Source organism: Stomoxys calcitrans, chromosome 4 (genome assembly GCF_963082655.1).
Source record: "Stomoxys calcitrans chromosome 4, idStoCalc2.1, whole genome shotgun sequence".
In the NCBI taxonomy this organism is placed as follows: Eukaryota; Metazoa; Arthropoda; class Insecta; order Diptera; family Muscidae; genus Stomoxys; species Stomoxys calcitrans.
In genome coordinates, this window is record NC_081555.1 from 121,327,733 (window position 1) to 121,353,375 (window position 25,643).

The 25,643-nt window shown below is 36.5% G+C and overlaps 1 protein-coding gene across 4 annotated transcripts in view; it reads left to right on the forward strand.

Annotated features, from left to right (window-relative positions):
• The window catches only part of LOC106081870 (innexin shaking-B), a 126,539-nt gene that overhangs the window by 82,336 nt on the left and 18,560 nt on the right, over window positions 1–25,643 (forward strand). For 2 of the 4 annotated variants that reach the window (XM_013244124.2, XM_013244126.2), the window contains exon 2: window positions 4,651–5,995. In XM_013244124.2, the coding sequence (XP_013099578.1) occupies window positions 5,636–5,995 (360 nt within the window). In that variant the 5' untranslated portion in view covers window positions 4,651–5,635. The remainder of the gene's footprint in view (window positions 1–4,650; window positions 5,996–25,643) is intronic. The other 2 variants (XM_013244125.2, XM_013244127.2) reach the window with 1 other exon arrangement.

Sequence of the window (25,643 nt, forward strand, 5' to 3'; positions counted from 1 at the left end):
GAAATATGTTGAAGAGCCTTACACAACTTACTGTCGCAAATTTCGGAGAAATCGTACAATAAATGCTCCTTTTATGGGTTCAAAACCATAAATCGCGAGATCGGTCTATATGGAAGTTATATCCAAATCTGAATTGATCTGGGCCAAATTACAGAAATATGTTGAAGACACAACTCGCTGTCCCAAATTTCGGTGACATTGGACAATAAATGCGCCTTTTATGGACCTAATACCTTACATCGAGAGATCGGTCTATATGGCAGCTATATCCAAATTTAGTCCGATCTGAGCCAAACTGAAGAAGGGTGTCAACTGGCCTAACTCTACTCACAGTCCCAAATTTCAGCAAAATCTGATTATAAGTATGGCTTTTATGGGCCTAAGACCCTAAATCGGCGGATCGGTCTATATGGGGGCTATATCAAGATATAGTCCGATATTGCCCACTATCGAACTTAACCTGCTTATGGATAAAAAAAGAGCCTGTGCAAAGTTTCAGCTCTTTATCTCTATTTTTAAAGACTGAATCGTGATTTCAACAGACAGACGAACGGACATGGCTAGATGATCTTAGATTTTTACGACGATCAAGATTATATACACTTTATAGGGTCGGAAATGGATATTTCGATGTAAAGGGAATGACCATCCTTCGGTGGTGGGTGTAATATAAACAGTTTTTCCTAATGGATGAGAAATGTCTCAAAGGAAGTTAAAATCAATTTAATTTAGTTTTTATTTTAAACTGAAACGCAATAAGTTTCAAATAACTAGGGGAGAACAAATACTAAAATGTCGTCGAATTAGCTTTATGTTAAATATTTGGTGGAATTCTGTGAGGATGTGAAAAATATTAATCTTGCTTGAAGCATATGGTTTTTAAACGGTTCGTACCTCAGTAAAAACATACAAAAGCACCCTTAAAAGGGTCTCATTAAGTCAAATCGGTGGACCGGTTTATATGGATACTGTGCCTATTCATTTAATATTTCGTCTTTGTCCTTAAGAAGTAAAAAAAATTTTGTAGGGGCCATACCGAAAATTGGCGTAAACTAAACTCAGCTATTCCAAATATGAATGCAATCCTCTATACCGAACAGATCTTTTCCTCGTCAGTATTTATTGCTTTAAACCATCGAAGTCGATTTATTGTAGATTTGGATATAGCTTCCATACATATGTATAAATTCTCCGATTTACACTTATAAGCTAATTTTTACTACGATTTTTAAACGAACATCACAAAATTTGTTGCAGTTTGGTTTACCAGCCATTTAAATACCTCTGTAGAAGTTTATCAAAATCGAAAAGAGTATTTTATAGTCGGACCGCTTAACCTAAATTTACTTGTGAATTGTATACCCTTTACCACCACTGTGATACAGGGTACTATAACTTTGGCATTTGTTTGCAACACTTTGAAGGAGAGATAACAGACATATCTTAAAGTATACCAATCGACTCAGAATCACTTTCTGATTCGATGTAGCCATGTACGTCTGTCCATCTGTGAGTCCATGTGTTCTTGAAATCAAGGTACAGATCGTATTTGTATTCCAATCGATTTTGATAGAAATCGGTTCAGATGAACATAGGCTCCCATATATATGTATCGCCCGACTTACACTTAAATAGCCGCAGTAACTGCAATTTTCAACGATCTGCACAAAATATGCATTGCTTTGTTTTTGATTTAAACATATGTGCAAAATGCCATCAAAATCGGTTGAGATTTGGAACTCAACAACAGATGTGCGCAAGATTTAAAATGGATTGTGCACATCATTGCGAAATTTCATTAAATTCGGTTCAGATTTGAATAAAGCTTCTATATATACGCTTCGCCCGATTTAACAGTAACAATAATTTTCAAGCGATCTGTACGTAATTCGGCATATATTGTTTGTTAGCGATCTAAACACGTCTGTAAATTTTCATCAAAGTCGGCTCAGATTTAAATAAATATCCCATTTATATCCGTCGCCTGAATTAATAACTGCAGGGTATTATATGATCGGCTCCGCCCGATTTTAGCCTTTCCTTACTGGTTTAGTTTTTTATAATGAACAATTTGAGCATTTTTAAATATCGATATGCTTTAAAAAAGAAAAAAATAATGCTTAATTTTCACAAAAAGCTGAGAATATATTTGAAAAAACAAATAAAAAAGTACTAAGTTCGGCTAGGCCGAACATGGAGTACCCATCACTATGGATTCCGCTTAAAAATTTACTTTTATTAACTGAGTTCGTATTTAAATTTTTTTTACCTCAATCCAAACGGTAATTGGGTGCGGTTGCTATGGTTTCGGGTAGTCATATCTGGGAATCAGTATTTCAGGGGGCCAACATCAGTATAAAGACCGATTCGGATCATACTTGATACGGATACTGTAAGTCATAGCTTGTCAACTGTCAGCCAAATTAGGCGAAAATTGTGACCTCTAGGAGTTTAAGAAGTCAATTTGCAAGTCATAGCAGGAGTCATTGTGGCAAATTTCAACCAACTTAGATGCAATTTGAGGTTTCTACGGGTTTGAGAAATCAAATCCGGAAATCGTTTTTTGAAAGTCAGAAATATCAGCCAAATCGAATGAAATTTGAGGCTTCTAGAAACTCAGGAAGTCAAATCGGGTTTTATATGGGGTTTTATATTAGTTTATATATAGATTCGGAACATACTTGACAGGGACATTGGAAGTCATATCATATGACTTTGAGCCAAATTTCAGCCAAATTGTATGAAAATTAAGGTTTCTAGGGGCTCAAAAAATCAAACTGGAGATCGGTATATATGGGGTTATATCCAAAATATCAGATATCTTTAATCGTTCGAACGCTACCGTGACTTCGACAGACGGACTAACGGCTAGATCGACTCAGAATGCCAAAACCATAAAGGATATATACACTTAATAGGGTCTTAGATCAGTATTTCAAGATGTTACAAACGGAATGACGAGATTAGTGCACCCTTATCCTAGGGTGATATAAAAAAACTAGTACCAAACTAGATGCCCACCACCATGGAGACCTAGACCAATTATATTAGGTTATACAATTCTTACCATATAAATTAGAAGTCATAATAAACACTAGGTGCAAAATTTCAGCCAAATCGGACAACAATCGCGGCTTCCAGGAGCTCAAAATGTCAAACTGGCAGATCGGATTATATGAGAGCTATATCAGAGGAGGCCATCGTAGCACCTGAACGCGTGAGATCGAATTCTGGCGAGAACTTGGCGAACAAATTTTAGCGTTGGTAATTCACTCCTAATGCTTGTGACATTTGTGAGGTTTGTATCACTTGGTATGGCAGCCATGTAAAAACTTCTCCACAAAGAGGTGTCGCAATGCGGCACGCCGTTCAGATTCGTCTATAAAAAAGGAGGCCCCTTATCATTGAGTTAAAACTTAAATCGGACAGTTCCTTAATGGAATGGTCAGGGGAAAATCTGCATTTGCATATCAGATTATACACCGATTTGAACAATACTAACCACTTTTGTTGGAAGTCGTAACAGAATATAGCTTGCAAAATTACAGCTTAATCAGATAAACGTTGAGGCCCCTGGGGGCTCAAATAGTCAAATCGGGAGATCGGTTTATATCGAAGCTATATCAGGTTATACGGAGCCACCGTACCGCAGAGGTTGGCATGTCCGCCTATGACGCTGAACGCCTGGGTTCGAATCCTGGCGAGACCATCAGAAAAAATTTTCATCGGTGGTTTTCCCCTCCTAATGCTGGCAACATTTATGAGGTACTATGCCATGTAAAACTTTTCTCCAAAGAGGTGTCGTACTGCGGCACGCCGTTTGGACTCGGCTATAAAAAGAAGGCCCCCTATCATTGAGCTTAAACTTGAATCGGACTGCAGAAGTTTGCCCCTGTTCCTTAGTGGAACGTTCATGGGCAAAATTTGCAATTTGCATATCAGGTTATACACAGATTTAAACCATATTTATCACGATTGTTGGAAAATAGTAACCGAATGCTAGTGGAATGTTCATGGGCAAATTTGCATATCAGTTAATACACCTCTCTGGACCATACTTGGCACTATTGTTGAAAGTCATAACAAAGCCCTAATTGCAAAGTTTCTGCCTCATCGGATAATTATTGCGTCTTTTCGAAGCTCAAGAAGGTCCACTTTATATGAAAGGTTTATCCAAATCTAAACCGATATGGCACATTTGAAATTATCAACGGCCTACATCAATAGGAAATATTTGTGCAAAATTTCGAGCGTTTAGCTTTACGCGTTTGACCGCTTTCGTGTTTTCCACAGGCGGACAAAGGAGAGAAAAACGGACGGACCAGAATGGCTAGATCGACTTAGAATGATGATCAAGAATTTATGTGTTACAAAGGCAATTGCTAGATAAGTATATTCCCCATACTATTGTGGTGGGTGCAAAAAACAATCCTATAAATGAAAAAAGAACAAATCCTATAAATGTTCGTAAATCTCTTGGAATAGACGTTGTATTTTCTCCAAAAAATAAAATCAAAACTTGATATTCTGTTACACAACAAAACAAAAAATGCTTATCGAAAACTATCCATAAACTTCAATAGAGTTAAAGTTTCTACGAAAAGAAAAAATATATAGTTCTAATTTATTATCAAATTTATTTGAGCTCAGCAGTTATGACATTAACTTTAAGAGCAACAATAAATGTAAAATACAGTTTATTAGTGGTTTCCCCCTCTGCAAAAGGGAAACACTAAAACCATGTGATAATCAAAGAAAACCAAGAAATAAACGAGCATAGCAGTGCCTTATATACACTTGTTTTGTGCCATACAATTTCAAGTATTCTGCGTCATCAATAAGAACAGAATCTCAATTAAAATGTGAAATTCACATGGAAACACAACATATACAAGCAGCAAGAAGTACGCGCAAAAACTACAACGAATACCATTTTGTAGAAACTAGACGACTTTTTACAAAATACAACAAAGTGAATATCAGCAAAAACCTCACAGCAGCACCAAAACTACGACGAAGACAACAGCAAACGTAAAAAAAGAAAATCTTACTAAAATGCAAAAGTCCATAAAATCCAAACAAACAAATTTTTACATAATAAACAAACACGACCACAACGACAGCTACGATAATATTGCCGTATTGAAATTCCATTTGAATTGTTTATTTGAAAAATACACAAAATCAACGACAACAGCAACAGAAACAACGAAATTGAAGGAAAAATGCAAGATAATTGCATTACGATTTAAAAGTAACGACAACAAAGATTATAGTGCGAATAAAATCCAAAACGAATATTTGTGTTGGCTACAATTAACTATGGAAGTGCCTAGAAAAAGAAAGTATCCAAAATTATCAAAGTCCCTGAGAATACAGCGATAATCCCAAAGTGGTTAAGATCACAAAAAGACTTTTAAAACCCAGCTTAGATTTATTCCCAAAGAAAACGTCTTTAAAACGAGTACAACTTGCACTTATTAAAGCTTTCCCCTGCCAACGAGTGTCTGTGTTTGAGCGGGTGTATGTGTATGAGAGTGAGAGGGAGCGACAGAGCTTGCGTTTGTTCTCTACGCCCGGCTCTCAATCTCCTGCATCGCGTGTGTAAGTGTGTCCGTACGTCTATCTACGAACAATGTTAGATATATTCCGTGGATTGAAAAACCTTATAAAGGTCAGTCACGTTAAAACCGATTCTCCAGTATTTCGCTTGCATTACTCTATAACTGTGATGATATTGATGTCCTTCTCCCTAATCATAACCACACGCCAATATGTCGGTAATCCCATCGATTGTGTTCATACCAAAGATATTCCAGAAGATGTTCTCAACACATACTGTTGGATTCATTCCACGTATGCGCTCAAAAGTTATTTTAACAAGAAACAAGGAATATCCGTACCCTATCCGGGTATTGGAAATTCCGATGGTGATTTGCACGAGAAGAAGCATTACAAATACTACCAGTGGGTGTGTTTTTGCCTATTTTTTCAGGTGGGTTCTTATCTTATAATCTCTTTCCTTGATTCTTTCTCTTGTGATTTTTTTTTCATTTCATTCCAAGTTTTTAGCTTTTTTGAAATAACACTTAAGTTATTAAAATATATCACCGCCTATGGAATTTGACATTTTTATGATAAATGATCATTAAGGTATTTGAATGACTTTGGATAACACGAAAGCAGACTCATTTAATGTCACATCTATTTCTTTATGATGAAATAATATTTTATTTTTGTTTATTTCTTAGGTAAAAGTTTATTCGAGAAAAGATTTACAAACGATGCCTTTCTGTAGAGATTAAGAGTTCAGGGGTTTACGACTTTAGTTGTTTTTAATGCAAAGATTACCTTTAATTGAGTCAGCAATTTTGCAGCTATAAATCTTGCAATTTAATCATATTAAGAAGTGGGCATAGAAGAAATGTTTATGTGTTCCATTTTTCGATAAGATGATGCAGTAACTTTAAAATTACCTTAATGGAAGTGGTCTTATTTATGCTTAGCTACAAGCAACATGTGGATATGATATGGGAACACTTTTTTATGTATCGGTCTGTTGCGTCCGTTAGGGCTGCATGTAATAAAAAAAAGAGTTTAAAGAAATAAAAAGACATTAATGTTTTCTGCATTGACGAGTATAAAGATTTTGTCTTTAGTGTATACCAAAATGTTTGTTTGTAATGAGTTGAATGAGTGTTTACTAATTTCGTCCACCTGTTTGTAAAACCTCATATTAATCGAAGGCAATTTAAAGTATAGTACAAAGTCTTATACGCCATGTCTTCTAAATATTAACTTTACTGAAGTTTATTTATACTGCCGTTTGAGAAAGAGTGTAGATATCTCTTTGAAACTTTAAATGGTTCAACCTAAGGTGTTACAGAGATCATATGAACTACCTAGATGTTACGGGAGCCTCTTGGCAGACCCCTCAAATTGGCCACCTCGATATTTCTTAATTTTTAGTCCGATTTCCAAAATCCTTTTTTTGCTGGATAGTGCTCAAAAATTCCTACAAAAATCGGCTTGTGGTCTACAATATTAATCTGGTCTCACACTGAGAAAATATTTGTCCTTATTTTAAAGATTCGAGCCAAAGATTAACCAATTTAATTCAAAGATATTTTCCAACTTTTTAAGAAACATTCCATTTGAAGAAAAATATTTTCCTTCATATTAAGGATTTTTTATTAAAAATCTTAGGTTGATAAATCCTTAATTTGCGTTAATTATAAAAGACAAAAATCTGAAATAAAGGTCAACATATTGTTGAATGTTAAGAAATTGACCTTGGGACAAGACAAAAGTGAATAGTAGTTAAAGACGCAAAATAGCCTTACAAATAGGAACGTCTTTAAATGTATAATTTTTTAGGTAAGCATGTTTAGTTTAAAAAACAAAAAATTCAAAAAAATATTGATTGGACAGTCATCCATGAAGTAAAATAAGAATCAATCCAAATTTAGGTTAGGTAAGGTTAGGTTAAAGCGGCAGTCTGCCATCATACTCACTTAGGCGTTTTCGTTCATTGTGATACCAATGGAACAGAAGAAGGAAAATGCCTTATAGTTCTTACCGTTGAACCATCCAGATCGCTTTAAAACGCCCAGTAACTTGCGAATGTTCACATTCGCTAAATCAGACAGGTTCTCAAAGAAATGAGAGCCTAAAGTGGAACTCCTTCTGACTGCTATTGCGGGAATCACACACAGAAGTTGTTCTATAGTCTCTTCTTATTCGATGTAATCACAGCTTCTGCAAAAGTCGTTGCTAACAACCTTCAGTTTGTCAGCATGTTTTTCGATTAGACAGTGACCTCTCATGGCGGACACAATTACTGAGGCATCTGTTCTAGCCAATGACAGCAAAGCGGTAGACCTCTTCGAGTGTAGATTAGGCCACATAGTTTTCGAATGCTCACACCCCCTCTTTGTGACGATCTAACATCGGTTGTCCTTCGGGCCTGATCCTGAAAACTTGGCTTACATGTCGCTAGAGGCATACCAACAGTTTCCAGTATCCCTGGAATGTGTAGGGTAGTTTCTCGTCTCGCAAGATCGTCCGCTGTTCAATTCCCTAAGATATCTCTATGGCCCGGCACCCAGAACAGGTGAATTTTGAACTATCCATTAGCCATCTCGTTGTGAGATCTGCGACAGTCGAGGGCGGTTTTTGTGTTCAGAAATACGTTCTCCAGGGATTTAATGGCTGCCTGGCTGTCTGAGATATTTATGCCAATCGTCGTAATGACATTATTCACTTCCTTAATTGCAAGGGTCTCCGCTTGGTACACACTGCAGTGGTCGGGTAACCCTTTTGATATGACCAGTTTTAGATCTTCAGACTACACCCCAAAGCCCACCTGGTCGTCTAGTTTGGTACCATCCGTATGTGTAACTTCTGTTACCAGGGATATAGTAGTTCCAATCGGTTCTATCAGGAATAGTGGTACAGTACTTTTTATCAAGAAGCGGCTCAAGTAGGGTGTAATCCATACTGCCTGGAACATCGGATATTGTATCAAGGATAATAAAGTGTCCATAGTTAAAATATTAAGAAAAATCCTCAAGTTTGATTTAATAGAAAGTATATTAAGCTTCACTTGTTTTTAATTTAGAAGCGTATCTCCCGAGATGAGAAATTGTGCGGAAATATGGACATAGGTGTTAGTCTATCACGAGGTATCTATCTCCTTGAAATTGTGAACCATTTGCAAATGGGCAATATCGGTTCAGATTTCGATATGCAAATGCAAATTTTGCCCATGAACATTCCACTAAGGAACAGGGGCAAACTTCTCACATATCAATGAGTGCAGTCCGATTCAAATTTAAGCTCAATGATAAGGGGCCTCCTATTTATTACCGAGTCCGAACGGCGTGACGTAGAGCGACACCTCTTTGAAGAGAAGTTTCACATGGCATAGTACCTCACAAATGTTGCCAGCATTAGAAGGGGAAAACCACCGCTTAAAATTTTTTCTGATGGTCTCGCCAGGATTCGAACCCTGGCGTTCAGCGTCATAGGCGGACATGCTAACCTCTGCGTTACGCTGGCTTCCGATTTCGATATAGCTCCCATTTTAAGCGGTCTCTCTATTTGATTTATAAACGCCTAGAAATTGCATTTTTTATCCGATTGGGCGGAAATGGACGTAGTGTTCTGTAACGACTTCTAACAATAGTGCCAAGTATGGTCCAAATCGGCTTATAACATGATATATTTAATAGCTCCCATATAAACCAAACAGAACTATTTCCCGATTTGAAATCTTGAGCTCTTGTCTCAATTGTGATCGGCTGAAATTTTGCACGTAGTGTTTTTTTATTGCTACTACTTCTAAATTTCCTTTCAAGGATTTAGGAATAGGGGATACTTCTCTAATTTCAATGAGTGTAGTCCGATTAATGTTTAAGCTTAATATGGTAAGGGGCCTCCTTTTTTATGCCAAGTCCGAACGACGTGCCACAAGGTGACACCACTTTGTAGAGAAGTTTTGACATGGCAGGATACCTCACAAATGTAACCAGTATTAGTTAGGGAATAACCATACATAAAGTTATAATACCCTGTACCACAGTGTTGGTGTAGGGTATAACAATTGAAACTTGTATATACTCAAAGCCAAAAAGATATTGCACACCTCAAGCGGGATGTTTAATTTTGAAAATCTGACTACAAACCAAGATTTGGCAGCCCGAACAATTTTTGGAAATACCGAGGTGACCAAATTCAGGGGCCTGGCAAAAGGAGCTCGTATAATCTAGGGCCCTAAAATTTTGCACATTTGTTAATACCTTAGCTCTTATTTGAAATCTCAAAGATATAGCTACCTGTCTCACACGATATATTTTTATACCCTCCACCATAGGATAGGGGTATACTAACTTAGTCATTCTGTATGTAGCACCTCGAAATATACGCCTAAGATCCCATAAAGTATATATATTCTTGATGGTCATGAAATTTTAAGTCGATCTAGCCATGTCCGTCCGTCCGTCTATCTGTCGAAAGCACGCTAACTTTCGAAGGAGTAAAGCTAGGCGCTTGAAATTTTGCACAAATATTTTTAGTTAGTGTAGGTCTGTTGGGATTGTAAATGGGTCAAATCGGTCCATGTTTTGATAAAGCTGCCATATAAACCGATCTTGGGTCTTGATTTCTTGAGCAGCGAGAGGGCGCAATTCTCATCCGATTTGGCTGAAATTTTGCGTGAGGTGTTTTGTTATGTCTTCCAACAACCGTGCTTAGTATGGCGCAAAACGGTATATAACCTAATACAACTGCCATATAAACCGATCTGGGATCTTGGCTTCTTGAGTCTGAATAGGGCGCAATTCTTATAAGATTTGCCAGAAATTTTTTACAACGAATTACCCCATGACCTTCAACATATGTGTCTGTTATGGTCTGAATCGATATATAGCTTGATACAGCTTCCATATAAACCGATCTTCCGATTTTGCTTCTATATTTTTGCAATTCTTATCCGAATGGACTAAAATATTACACAATGACTTCTACAATGTTCAGCATTCAATTCATTTATGGTCCGAATCGGAATGTTATGCTAATAGAACTATATCAAGTTATGATATAGTTCCAATAGCATAACAGTTCCTATTCATTATTCTTTGTTTGCCTAAAAAGAGATACTGCGCAAAGAACTCGACAAATGCTATCCATTGTGGAGGGTATATAAGATTCGGCCCGGACGAAATTAGCACGCTCTTGCTTGGTTTTACTAGTTTTTTCTTTTTTTTTGATAAGAATTACGATTTCTAGGGGCTAAAGAAGTAGAGCTGGGAGATCGGTTTACTTGGGAATTATATTTAAATATGGACTTATATGGCATTTCCAATTTCAATCGACCTTCAGTTATTGGAAGTAATTGTGCAAAATTTCAAGCGCCTAGCTTACTCGTTCGTAAGTTAGCGTGCTTTCCACAGACCAACAGACATATACTTAATAGGGTCTTAGATCAAGATTTCGATGTGTTAACAAACGGAATCACGAAATAAGTATAAACCATTTTTGATGAAAAATATTTGAATTTTCATAGTTAGGCTAGAAATATATAGAGCTTCCCCGTTGACCTGATGGAAACCACATTTTAAGTTTTGGAAAAACTTCACTTATATGACTATAAACTATATATTACCAATAAATTATAATAGATGCCCAATCTTAGTATATTTAATGAATTAATTATTATAACTATTGGTTCCAATACCAAATATTATTTATTGTTTTAGTATGTATGTACCTACACACATACAAATAAAACTTACAATAATGATTAAATGCTATTTGGAATAGAATTTCACTTATTACGTACGATATTTATAGTCAAGGTCAACGGGACATATGTTTTAGTAAAGAAAACAATACCACACATATCAACATTTGACAATTCATTGTTAAAATAACAAATAAAACACACAAAATCGTAAATCTTCAGACGCACGCACAAACACACACACATAAAATTACTGTATAGAGTGTATGGTCAAAAACGTCATTGATGTCATTGTTATCATCACAATAAACAATGTGATCCACAGTGTCACCATGATTAGATGGGCGAAAATCATGAAACTGCCATCTTCCTTGCCAGCACTGGTCATCGACGCGAATATCATCTCCGGCACCGTTTGCGTCGCCACTGCCAACCCTACGGACAAAGCCCCAAACTGACAACAACAAACTAAGATATTGCTAAAATATTTAAGCATGACAAACGCCATCAAATCACACAAATTTGAAATTTTGAAATTGAAACTTGTCAAATCCTAATGATTAAAATGATCATTGTCCCCACAGTTTGCGTCGCACCAGATGATCTTTTGGCATATATCACACGGTGGCCAAAAATTAAACAAAATGTATACATACGTTCTCTGTCGGTGTGAAAATGCTTTAGTTAAATTAAAATAATAAAAGAAAAACAATTTTGTATAAAGTCAGAAATCCCCCTGTTTTATGTTAGAAATATTCAAAAAAAAAAAAAAAAACAGATAATTGTCATGGATTTTTAGAATATTCATTTCCGTTTGGCAATGGGAAAACCCGTCAGTGCCAACCATCTGACGACGACAATAACGACGCCTATTCTAAGCGGTGTGTGCCGAAAGAATAGATCAATTTTATCATTTATCATTGAATGTTTAGATCATTAATATTTTTCATATAATTGTCGCGTTCGAATATTTAGTCTGCTATAGCATATTTATTTATAAGTGTGTGTGTGTGTGTGTGTGTTTGTATGTCCATTTCGCTGAGTATATGTAATCTTGCTTCATTATAATTTACATACGTTTTGGTTTCGTTTCTTGTGTACGTCATTAGTAAGAAGATTGGTCGATACCCTACTATATTGTGAGTGGTAATCCTCGTTTGGTTATATTCTGCAGACTACCCCATTAATTGATGTTAAAACTATTTTACTGAACCAAAGAATGGTATATATATATATGTAATCCGTGTTATTGTGATTTACACATATGAACATACATGTATTGATCACAATACCATCAGGATCAATCCAAGGAGCAAACATAGATTCGGATCATTACCTTGTTGTAGCAAAGTATCGCACACGTTTAAGAATGGCGAGAAAAGGACGATCTGACACTGCACAGATAGCAACGGCATACTCCACACGACTGATCAAATTGCTTGATGAAAGCGCAGTGAGAATCCATTGGCCACTCCATGGAAAATGCCGCGAAATCCGTACCTGGGTACCAAAAACCTAGCCGAAAAACTCAGGGTACGACTAAGTGTTGAAATTCCACCGAAACCAAGAATGCGGCATACAAAGCACTCCTGCAATCAGCAGCCAGACCTCAGATGAAGGAGAGGTATCGGGAGAAAAGGAAACATGAGAAACGTCTTTTCACCAGAACGAAAAAGAAAATGGAAAGACGAGAGTGTGAGCGAAATTTTACCAAAGATCCAAACATCAAACCGATGGCTTTGGTTCAGGTACACCTTCCTGCAGAGACAAAGAAGGTAACTGATGTTGATAGTGTGCTTGCGATATGGATAGCACATTTTTTCTAGCTGCTTGTGTCCGACAATGACGGCGTAGAGGATATCGCACAACCAATCCCTGATGATAGTGAAGAATGTTAACCTCCTTGTTAGAATGAGGTCCAAGTAGCTGTGACTCGACTGAAGAACAACAAGGCAGCAGGAGCCAATGGGTTGACCGCAAAACTATTTAAAAGCGGAGCCGACACGATGATAAGGCGTAAGCAGTTGCTGAGCAGTTGCTTGCCGTATTATCTGGCTAGAAGAATGCATATCCAATGATTGGAAATTCAACATACTATGTACCGTACACAAAAAAGGAGACAAGACGGAATATACTAATTGCAGAGGAATAAGTCTTCTCCTAATCGCTTTCATGTACTCCCGAGCGTACAATGCGAAAGATTAAAACCTAAACCTGCTGGAAAAGACCCGAAAAAGACAGATCAACTCTTAAAATCTCTTCGTTATCTATAAAGACGCTTTGTAGACAAATCCTGTCTAGGTTTGGTATTCCTGCAAACTTAACAAGACTCTCAGGATGAAGATTGCTGATACGCGTCCCTCGTTAAAAATAGGAAACAATCTCTCTGTTAGGGAGTTAGGGAGACAGGGAGTTAGCTTATGTGATTTCTGTAATATCCTGTTGGAGAAGATTATACGAGATGCAGATGTCATAGATATGACTCACTACTACTCACAAGAAAACACATCCCATTCGCCTATGTTAACGACATCTATAACATGGGCTGGTCACCAGAAGTGGTAACTGCAGCCTTGAAAAAATCGAATGAGAATCAGTAATAGTGGGTCTGGCAGTAACTGTAGATAAACCAAAATGCATGGTATCAACTCCCAGATAAAGGAAATGGAGAAAGTTGGGAACCACAACTTAATTTTTTTTTCCAATAATAAGGACCTATTACGAGTTGCAGAAAAATTCTTGCGGAGCGAAATAACGAAACATCCGAAATGAATAACCAGGAACTGTTTAAGCGTTTCCTAACTCAGAATTACTTTCTGATTCGATTAAGCTGTGCCCCTCTTACTGTCTGTCCGTAAGTCCATTTTAATTTGTGTACAAACTACAGGTCGCAATTTTCATCCGATCGTCTGTTCTGGTACTGGCATCTTGTTTGGCCAAGAGATGAAATTCGAAAAAATCGGTTTATATTTGGATATAGCTCCCATATATATGTTTGTCCGATTTGGACTAATATTGCAACAATGTGTTCATTTGTTAACCGATTCTATCGAAATTTGGCAGTAGGGTTTTTCTTTTGAAATTAAGTTAATTTTATATAAATCGGTTCGGATTTAGATATAGCCGCCATATATGTTAATCGCCGATTTTTAATTCTAGAGATACTGCAAGCTCATTTATTATTCATTCTTCCCAAAACTTGTACCTTATACTTGTAACTTGTTGAAAGACATCTGCCGAGGTCTTACGATACATGGTCGGCACCTCCCGACTTTGCCTTTCCTTGCTGGTTTTCTCATCAAACTTTGTTTTTTTGACCCAGCCATATAAATGGAAGCTACCGTAGCGCAAAGGTTAGCATGTCCGCACGTGACGCTGATCGCCTGGTTTCGATTCTGGCGAGAACATCAGAAAAAATTGTCAGCTGTTGTTATCTCCTCCTAATCCTTGCAACATTAGTGATGAACTATACCGTTTGAAAACATGGTATGGCTACTATGTAAAAACTTCTCTTCAAAGTTGTGTCTTCAATGAGCTTAAAACCTTGAATTGACAGCACTCAATGATATGTAAGAAATTTGCCCATGTTCCTTAATGGAATATTCATGGATAAATTTGCATATACAATACATTAATGTCACAGTCCTGTGATGCCCTAGGTTTGGTCCTAGGACATGCTAACTAAAGCAAGTTGTGCGGAAAATTCGTGACCCACAAAACCACTTATCAATGTCCCCTGTAGTTTTCACCACCTTTTCAGATCTAGGAGGCATAACATGTACTGAAGTTTATCTCACTGGCAGCTAATAAATGATCAGCTATATGGTTTATAAAACACAAAAATAAATAGTTCTTCAAATATTTTTCACAACAAACCTTAAAAGTTTTCTTAGCAAAAACTTTTTTCAATTGAAACTATTTCATATAAAGCATATGATGGAAATATTTTTGAAGGCACTATTTTAAATTCCAAAAAACGGCATTCCTATATTTTTGTTCCCTTATATCTATAATCTTGCCCTAGCTTCCCTCGGCTTTCCCAAACAATGTTGGTAAAATATGAACTGCATAGATACCACACCAAAGCATATTTGTCCCACTCAACTTCAATTTGATCTCAATAAGGATCAAATGTTCTATTTAACATCTCATTATGGAGATCATTTAATCCATATCCCATCAATCCCTAAATTCCGTTCCTTAATTTACCAAATTTATAGCTGACACTTGTTAATGATGAACGCCACCATCAACGAAATCTGATAAACGCACTCACGCAAAGACTAACTAACTGTGGAAAGATAGCAAGGGTGTCCTCTCGTGTCTGTGTCGCCAAGTCTTTACGAAAATCTTTCTCAAGGGGATCTCCCACTCATTGTAAACGTTTTCTAGTTCAAAATGTCACAATTTTTTGAGAATTACACAATAAATTAATTTTGGTATATTGTTTGTAGTTGTTGTTAGTTTTCCTTTTCTAACAATGGCAAAAAGAAGGCAAATCATCCCCAAAAAGTAAAAGAAACGCTGAAAATCAACAAAAAACATGATGATGTTTTCGGGCTAAAATTAGGTTTTCCACAATCTTTCACGTTGTGAGGATAGTGTGAGTAGTATCTTTGTTTCGCTCTGTTTCTAAAGTAAGTGTCATCAGAGTATTATAAAAGACATCGAAGCAGTGGGCATATGAGGCGTCTAAAAATATATATATTTGTATGATGACTGGATATATGTGCGTGAGTTTACAGTGGAACCAGGAAATAAACTTGGAAGATTGCAATTGTAATAGTATGTGTACAATTGTACTTCACATCAAGCAACAATATCTTCTTAATGCTTGATACCATGTACTATTTGTCGATAATAGGAGAAATATAAATAAATTTGGTTAATCCGCTTGGTGAACTTCTGCACTCACAGATCACAGTCACAACTATCTGAACCACAGCTCTGGGTTACGATGAAATATATATTTAGATGCCAAAAAAATTGATGTCCCGTGTCGAGTGCTGGACCACGGCCCACAATCTGTTTTCTAATGCTCTTAAAGTTCCCGGCGTCTGTAAAATAGCTGGGTTATACCGCTGCTGAAACCGGGAAAGAATTAGATTTTAATTGAAATGCCCAATTTACTTTGTGGCCCATAGATTCCAGGTCAAATCCTTATATGGGACGATATATGGTTTGTCATGCCAGCCTTTTTAAGGACATCACCAATTTGACACTGAAACGTTGTATCTTAAAGAACTTGTGTAGTCATGTCCGCCTATGACGTCAAAGGTCAGGGTTCAACCCCAGCGTGAACATCAGAACAATTTGCAGCGGTAGTTATCTCCTTACTTATTCTAGCTACATTTGTGAGGTATCCAAAAATGCAAATTTGCCCATGAACATTCCATTAAGGAACTGGAGTAAACTTCTCACAAATCAATGAGTGCTGTCCGATTAAATTTTAAGCTCAATGATGAGGGACATACTTTTTATAGCCGAGTCCGAACGGCGTGCTGCAGAGCGACATCTCTTTGGAGGGAAGTTTTTACATAGCAAAGTACCTCACAAATGTCGCCAGCATTAGGAGGGGTTAACCGCCGCTGATGTTCCTGCGAGGATTCGAAACCAGGCGTTCAGCGTCATAGGCGGACATCCTCAACTCTGCGATACGGTGGCTTTGTGAGGTATCCTGCCATGTTAAAACTTCTGCACCAAGTGATGTCGCTATGCGGCACTCCGCACAGTGGGGAATTTGACCTCAAAAGTGTCGTTTAAATCAACGGATAGGCCGATCTTCATGACATTCGGCAAATATGACTTATAGGTGTAGTAAAAGAAAATTTGTAAGTTTATAAAGGGTGATTTTTTTGAGGTTAGGATTTTCATGCATTAGTATTTGACAGATCACGTGGGATTTCAGACATGGTGTCAAAGAGAAAGATGCTCAGTATGCTTTGACATTTCATCATGAATAGACTTACTAACGAGCAACGCTTGCAAATCATTGAATTTTATTACCAAAATCAGTGTTCGGTTCGAAATGTGTTCATTCACCGTAACGTTGCGTCCAACAGCATCTGATACGGTCCAATGATTCCACCAGCGTACAAACCACACCAAACAGTGCATTTTTCGGGATGCATGGGCAGTTCTTGAACGGCTTCTGGTTGCTCTTCACTCCAAATGCGGCAATTTTGCTTATTTACGTAGCCATTCAACCAGAAATGAGCCTCATCGCTGAACAAAATTTGTCAAAATTTGAACACATTTCGAACCGAACACTGATTTTGGTAATAAAATTCAATGATTTGCAAGCGTTGCTCGTTAGGAAGTCTATTCATGATGAAATGTCAAAGCATACTGAGCATCTTTCTCTTTGACACCATGTCTGAAATCCCACGTGATCTGTCAAATACTAATGCATGAAAATCCTAACCTCAAAAAAATCACCCTTTATTACAATAGCCCTTTGATTTCTGTATCGATTTTATTGAAATTTAGCACCAGAAGGAAGGAAAATTAAATGAAAATTCTTGATGAATATCAAAAATATCTGTTCAGATTTGGATAAACAGGGTGATTTTTTAACTATTATCTTTTTGACAACACTGGTAAAAAGGGCTGATGCACGTTTCGTGTTTCGAATTTTTTTTATCAAAATGCGAAATTTTTTGGAGCCCTTGTGGATCTTAACCCATTTTGATGATCAGTTGAGTGAGTAAAAAATCAATCTGTAGAAAATTTCGGGGAGATCGGTCAAAGATCCATTGTAAAATATATGCCAAGTATGATTTGAATTGGTCTATAACATGATACAGCTCCCATATAAACCGGCGAAACGATCCATGGTAAAATCCATGCCAAATGTTATTTATTAAGTATACCTCCTCCTCAAAGATTTGTCACAGCCGAACTTAACGCTCTTCGACTTCTTCAAATAATATATGAGAAGCTTGTCATATCGTTTAGGAAGGTTCCACTTTTTCCTTGTCTGCAAACATTTGACGTCTTAATGACTCTTCGCAGACGAAACACACATATTTTATAAAAAATCATTTTGATTTCAATCCATGCGGTTGCTTGGATTTTCTCTATCGTCTATTGTTTTGCTGCTGCTACGCCACACTACACAGCGAATTGTCATCTAAACTGTTTACAACCATCAATTCGAGCCGTCTTATTCGGAGGGTTATTATGGTGTTAATTATTTTGAAAATTTTGTTTAGAAACATATAAGAGGAGAAACATTTCTCTTCGTTTGTTTCAATATTTTCTTAAAAATTCTCCAGATTATTAGCACTTCAATAACAAACTATATTTTTGTTATATATGAGGTGATAGCATAGGCTTTCCTTTTAATAAATATTATCGGTGATGCAGGCATTTTGTGCAGTGTTCGGTAGCGCTCATGTGTTTATATTAGAACGTCAAAATTATAGGTGGGTGAATTATTGTTAAAAGATTTGAAACAAACACAATATTTCTTTTTTGAGTTAATAATGAATGGGGATTCATTCACGTCATTATTTGTCCGCCGCGTTACTCAATTTATCATCCTATAATTGATGTATTCGTTACTGAAGAATTTTCTTAAGTATTGATAATATTGATTGATTAACTTGCGAGTTTTTATTTGTTATTGAATTTAACTGTATATTTGCAACTTGTTAATAAGGAAATGTTGAGTTGAGGAAAATTTTTTATTCAATATTGCACTTTTTTGACTACAAAGCAAGACTTCAACTAAAATTTGAAAGACTTGATGCGAATTTATAATCTTAAATTTAGGTTGTTATATGCAAATGCAAATTTTTTGCATGAACATTCTACTAAGGAACTGGGGCAAACTTCTCACATATTAATGAGTGCTGTCCGATTCAAGTTTAATAAGGGGCCTCCTTTTTATAGCCGTGTGCGAACGGCGTGCCGCAGTGCGACATCTCTGTCGAGAGAAGTTTCACATGGCATAGTCCTCACAAATTTTGCCAGCATAAGGAGGGAAAACCACCGCTGAAAAAAATTTTTTGATGGTCTCGCCAGGTTTCGAAACCAGGCGTTCAGCATTATAGGGGGACATGCTAACCTCTGCGCTACGGTGGCCTCCATTATAAGTAATATAATAATATTATTTTAATGCTTATCAGAATACAATTTTTAAGAAATCTTCTTCTTAACTAAATTAACTAACGAGTAGTTCAATTAAAAAATCCTATTAGACATCCCTAAATGGCAACTCAATTTATTAACCGACTAATCGACGAATCACATCCGAATAAGATATCACTAGCACAACATTAATCTAAACATAATTAGTAAACAATATATCATGAAGGAAATCAGCGGGTATGCGATATATACGTCCGTCCATATAGGCTGAGGGCAAGAGAGGCACACAAAATAGATTGCCCCCTCCGCCTCATCAGAAACTGAAAAATATGATTTTTTCTTTATTTGTATCAGCAAAGAATATGAAACAAACACAAAAAGAGCAAAAACAAAACATCATGCGGAAGCAGACGAAATGTATGGCAAAAAATTGGCCAATAGCCAAATTAAAAGCATGATTGTTAATCGAAGAGATCTGGCTGTAAGAAAAGATAAAGCTCTTACGAAGCTCGAATATCTCTTAAAAATCATATCCAAAAAGAAAAAGAGAAATGAAGAGCATCAAGGGAGATTGAGAAAAAGAAAACAGAGTGAATAGAATAAAAATGCAATTTTGATGACATTTTATGAATTCAAGGAATTACCGCTGACTAACTAATTTTGATTTCATGTTAAATTTAGTCATGTGTTTTTTCAACAACAACTTTTTGTCAAAATAAGCACCATTTTTTCTCCATAGCAAGTTTTTAGCAATATAAATAAAATGTATTGAGATGGTAGGTCTTAGCCAAATCTGTGTAATTTAAACCAATTATTGCCATAGTCGGTAAATATATCCAGTTTGGGGGCTGACCCTTATAATATATCATCACCCTCGTCCACTTTAAAAAACCTTTTATTTTACCTCCAAATTGCCAAGATCACCAAATACGTTCTATTTGCTTTTCTATTCGAAGAAAAGCACAACAAAGTGGTCTGGAATCGAACAATATCCTGCAATGGAATCTCAATAAGATTTTAAGACCGAAAAAAACGCAAGCAGACCAAAAAAAAATTGGCAACATTTCAAAAAATTTCGATTTTTTTTAATTTTTTGTTCACAATGAAATTTATCGATAATGGTATACCAAGTTTTGTACTCTAGTGTAATTGCCTTCAACCCTATGTAATTATAGAAAAATTTTAAAGTTACAAATGAACCAGAAAATCTTCATACACACGTCCACCCAAACTTTGAATAGATGCCAATAATTTTGCGTGTGCCTTATTTTCACCACGCCGTCTTTGGGCATCATACGTAGAAGTGCAAAATGCATATTTAAAAGGAAATTTAAATGAACACTAGAAAGAATCTCAAAAACCCCCAAGGGACAATTCCTCACATTCTTAAAAAAAAAAAAACTTAAATGAAAATTCCTTTTATCTTTTGTTTTTTTCTTCGAAAACTTATACGTACGTGCTCATAATAAAAAAGAATTTTTAAATTCAACGCTCAATTTGAATAAAACTGTTCAAGGCATTGCAGAAAAAATTCTGACGATTGATCTTTGGACTCGCTTTGCTGCGTAACCAATGATCGTTGCCTTGTGGCGCACAGATGTTCTTAGCGATAATGTTAATGGGGGTCGTCACTTATAATGGCCATAATGTCTTTGGGCATGCATTTAATGCATTCATTTAACCATCAGGAATAGAGTTAATGGAAACCGCTAATGGGGTTCACAATATGACCTTGGAAAATGGTATTTTTTATGAAAATGTAATAATTGGATAGAAAAAACAGAAATTTTGGATGAAATTGCTATTTTAGAAAAGAAACATTTTTGTAAACTTACCCTGCAGACTTATATAACATATTTTTATCTTTACTACGATGCGGATTTATCTCTATCTAGGCTTTTAAAGCGACGATTCAATAAATTTTATTGATTTAAAACATCCAAATTAAAACTGAAATAAGAAAAAAAAAATAATGTTTAAAGTTTGTAATAATCTTTTTTAGAAGTATGATTCCTGAAAACTTTAACCAAAAGTCATTTAAAATAACTAATCAGTAAGGAAAGGCAAAAGTCTATAATTCCCTACCCTTACCCTTCAATTATAATTTCGGTAGATATATGTATAAGAGAGATATACCTAAATCTGCACCAACTTTTTTCGAACAGAGCGTTTGAAAATTGTTGTTACTACGGCCACATAAGTGCAAATCGGGCGATACATATATTTATATGGGAGCTGTATCCAAATCTAAATCGATTTTGATGAATCGATTGTGATGATCGTGCAGATAGGTTAAAATCAGTAACTATACAATTCGTGGCAAATTTTGTGCAGATTGGTTTAAAAATTGTAGTTACTACAGCCATAAAGAGCAAATCGGGCGATACAAATATATGGGAGCAATATCTATATCTGAACCGATTTTTACCAAAATCAATAGCATTCGCCCTTGAGCCAAAAAAGTGGCATGTGCAAAATTTCGTGATGAACGGGCAACAAATACGACCGAAAAATACATGGAGTCACAGACGGTCGGACAGGCGGATATGGCTACAGCGGGTCTGAACTTGATATATATACATATATTTATTTATATTATTTCCGATATGGACCAAAATCGGTAGAGACGTCTAGGGATCTATTACAACTTATTGTTTCAAATTTCCAGCTATAAAGGAAAGGATATATAGTGGTCTAATAAGAATCATTATACCAAATTTCAGCGAAATCGGGTAATACATATGCCGTTTATAGGTCCAAAACCTTTAATTAGGAGATTGGTATATTAATGCCCTTTTTATGGGCACAAGAACTTAATCGGTAAATATGCTTGCTAAACCCAAACATAGTTTGATCTAGACAATAGCCAGAACGGTGTCGAGGGGCCTAACCTAACTCGCTATGCCAAATTTCAGCAAAATAGGGCTAAAAATTAGGTTTTCATAGACCAAGGACCTTTAATCGGGATTTCGCACATTGTTCGCACATTGTCAAATGTTTGGTACTAAATATGTACACATTAACTCTTAAGATGTTAAGCATCTCAAACGTATACATGCGATTAAGTCATTCTTACTAAACTCTTGAAGAATAACACCAAAAGAGAAAATATGTAATAACTTGGTTTCAGAGGTAAGTGGGAACCCAACACCATGGATTCTGCTGAAATATGGGAGCTCTATTTGGTTATAAACCGAATTGGACTGACTTGGCGTAGTTGTTGAAAGTCGCAACAGAACACTATATGCAATATTTCAGCCAAATCGAAAAAAAAATCGCGGCTTGTAAGGGCTCGAGAAGTCAAACCGGGAGATCGGTTTATATGGGGGCTACATCATGTTCTTGACTATTTGGACCGTACTTGGCACAGTTGTTGGGAGTCATAACAGAACATCATGTACAAAATTTCAACCAAATCGGATGAAAATTGCGGCTTCCAGGGGTTCAAGGAATCAAATCGGGAGATCGGTTTATATGGAATCTATATCAGGTTATACACAGATTTAAACTGTACATGGCACAGTTGTTGGAAGTCAAAATAGAACACAATGTGCAAATTTCATCCAAATCGGACAAAAATTGTGGCTTCCATGGGCTCAAGAAGGCAAATCGGGGGATTTGTTTATATGGGAGCTATATCAGGTTCTTGACCGATTAAGACCGTACTTGGCGCAGTTTTTGGAAGACATAACAGAACATTATGTGCCAAAGTTTTAGCCAAATCGGAGAAAAGTTGTGGCTTCCATGGGCTCTAGAAGTCAAATCGGGAGATCGCTTTATATAGGAGCTATATCCAAAACTGAACCGATATGGCCCATTTGCACTCCCCACGACCTTTATTAATATAAAATATATGTGCAACATTTTAAGCGGCTAGCTCTACGCGTTCGACCGCTATCGTGACTAACGGTCATGGCTAGTTCGAATCCAAATTTCGACACGATCAATAATATATATTCTTTATTTGGTCCTTGATCAATATTTCGAGGTGTTACTAACGGAGTGACTAGATTAGTATACCTCCATCCTATGGTGGTGGGTATAAAAAACAACATATAAATTACAAAAAAATATCAAATTTATAATGACAGATTATATATTGAAAAGAAAGGTTTAAACTATAAGGTAGCTTTGTGTTTGTCAAGTTGTTGCCTAGGTTATTTAAAATTAGTGTTTTATTTGTATGTTTGGTAGTGTTATCTCGACAGTAAATTGAGTTTCAAGTAAGGTTTTTGTTACTCCAATGTCAATGTTGGCCTTGAGATGCTACATGTACAATTTTAGTTTAAACTTTCGATGTTATGACCAAAAGACTAAAGGTACCTCTATCCTTTTTTGTAAGATTTCGATTGCGTCCGTGGTATTGGTAATGTGGCATTGTTATATTTATGCGTTACTGGCTCAACCAAGGACGTTACGCTGTGCTTTTTTTTTTCACTCTCTAATTCCTTTTACTTGATCCCAATATTACCATCGTCGGTAAGTAACTTCTGGACCACTAGTGAAGGTAAATCCGCAGATTGGTTCTCTGCGGATATATATATGAGCTATATAAATTTATAGTCCATTTAAGATTATACTTCCCATGTATGTTACAGGTCATAACAAAACACTTTGTACAAAAATGCAGCCTAATCGTATAAAAATTAGCCTAATCGTATCCATCTGTAGATAAGGAAATAGCCGTCCTAACCCGCCTCTCTACCACTCCGCCAAAGTAGGTATCAACACATGTAACCCTCTGTCCACAAAATTCACTCTTGTCAGATAGTAAGTCGAGGAGGCCACCGTAGCGCAGTGGTTAGCATGTCCGCCTATGACGCTGAATGCGTCGAATCCTGGCGAGACCATCAGATAAAATTTTCAGCGGTGGTTTTCCCCTCCTAATGCCGGCAACATTTATGAAGTACTGTGCCATGTAAAATTTCTGTCCAAAGAGGTGTCGCACTGCGGCACGCCGTTCGGACTCGGCTATAAAAAGCTTAAAACTTAAATCGGACTGCACTCATTGATATGTGAGAAGTTTGCCCCTGTTCCTTAGTGGAATGCTCATGGGCAAAATTTGCATTTGAAGATACTCAGTTTGCAGGTCAGCAATAACCCCGTCGTGTATACCCGTGTTTATGGCAGGAAAACTCCGAATTTGATCGACAGCCTTAACAGCGTCCCCTCCACCGATTTTCTGACGTATATGTAAATCGACTGTTTACCTAGCAACACTTCTCAGGATCTGGTCTGAGTATTATTCACAGTTCCACTTATATATCTCAATGCCACCCTGTTCACTCTATCCAGGTCCCGCACGTACAATGAGTGCTCAGTAATCTGCCTATATTACAACTTTAAAAAAATCTGAACCGATTTGAAAAAATATTCGAGGTGTGCAGATGAAATTTATATCAATCTTCCAAAAGTCATGAAAATCGACTTAATAAGTTTTTACCGTGGTGGTTTATGTGGCAAATACATATTTGCCAAGTAAAAGTTCAACACACAAAATTTTAGCAATTTTCATTGGTATTACACTTTACATACTAGCAGGTGATTTTTTTGAGGTTAGGATTTTCATGCATTAGTATTTGACAGATCACGTGGGATTTCAGACATGGTGTCAAAGAGAAAGATGCTCAGTATGCTTTGACATTTCATCATGAATAGACTTACTAACGAGCAACGCTTGCAAATCATTGAATTTTATTACCAAAATCAGTGTTCGGTTCGAAATGTGTTCAAATTTTGACAAATTTTGTTCAGCGATGAGGCTCATTTCTGGTTGAATGGCTACGTAAATAAGCAAAATTGCCGCATTTGGAGTGAAGAGCAACCAGAAGCCGTTCAAGAACTGCCCATGCATCCCGAAAAATGCACTGTTTGGTGTGGTTTGTACGCTGGTGGAATCATTGGACCGTATTTTTTCAAAGATGCTGTTGGACGCAACGTTACGGTGAATGAACACATTTCGAACCGAACACTGATTTTGGTAATAAAATTCAATGATTTTCAAGCGTTGCTCGTTAGTAAGTCTATTCATGATGAAATGTCAAAGCATACTGAGCATCTTTCTCTTTCACACCATGTCTGAAATCCCACGTGATCTGTCAAATACTAATGGATGAAAATCCTAACCTCAAAAAAATCACCCTTTACTACGAGTTATACTATAACGAGTGACAAATTTTTCAAAAAAGAATCTTATGAATAATTCGGAAAGAAAGTTAGATTTGTGCTACTTTAATCGCCACAAATATACAAACACATTGGTTTAAATATTTCGAAAACAAACACTTGTTCTTAATGTTTATTTAAT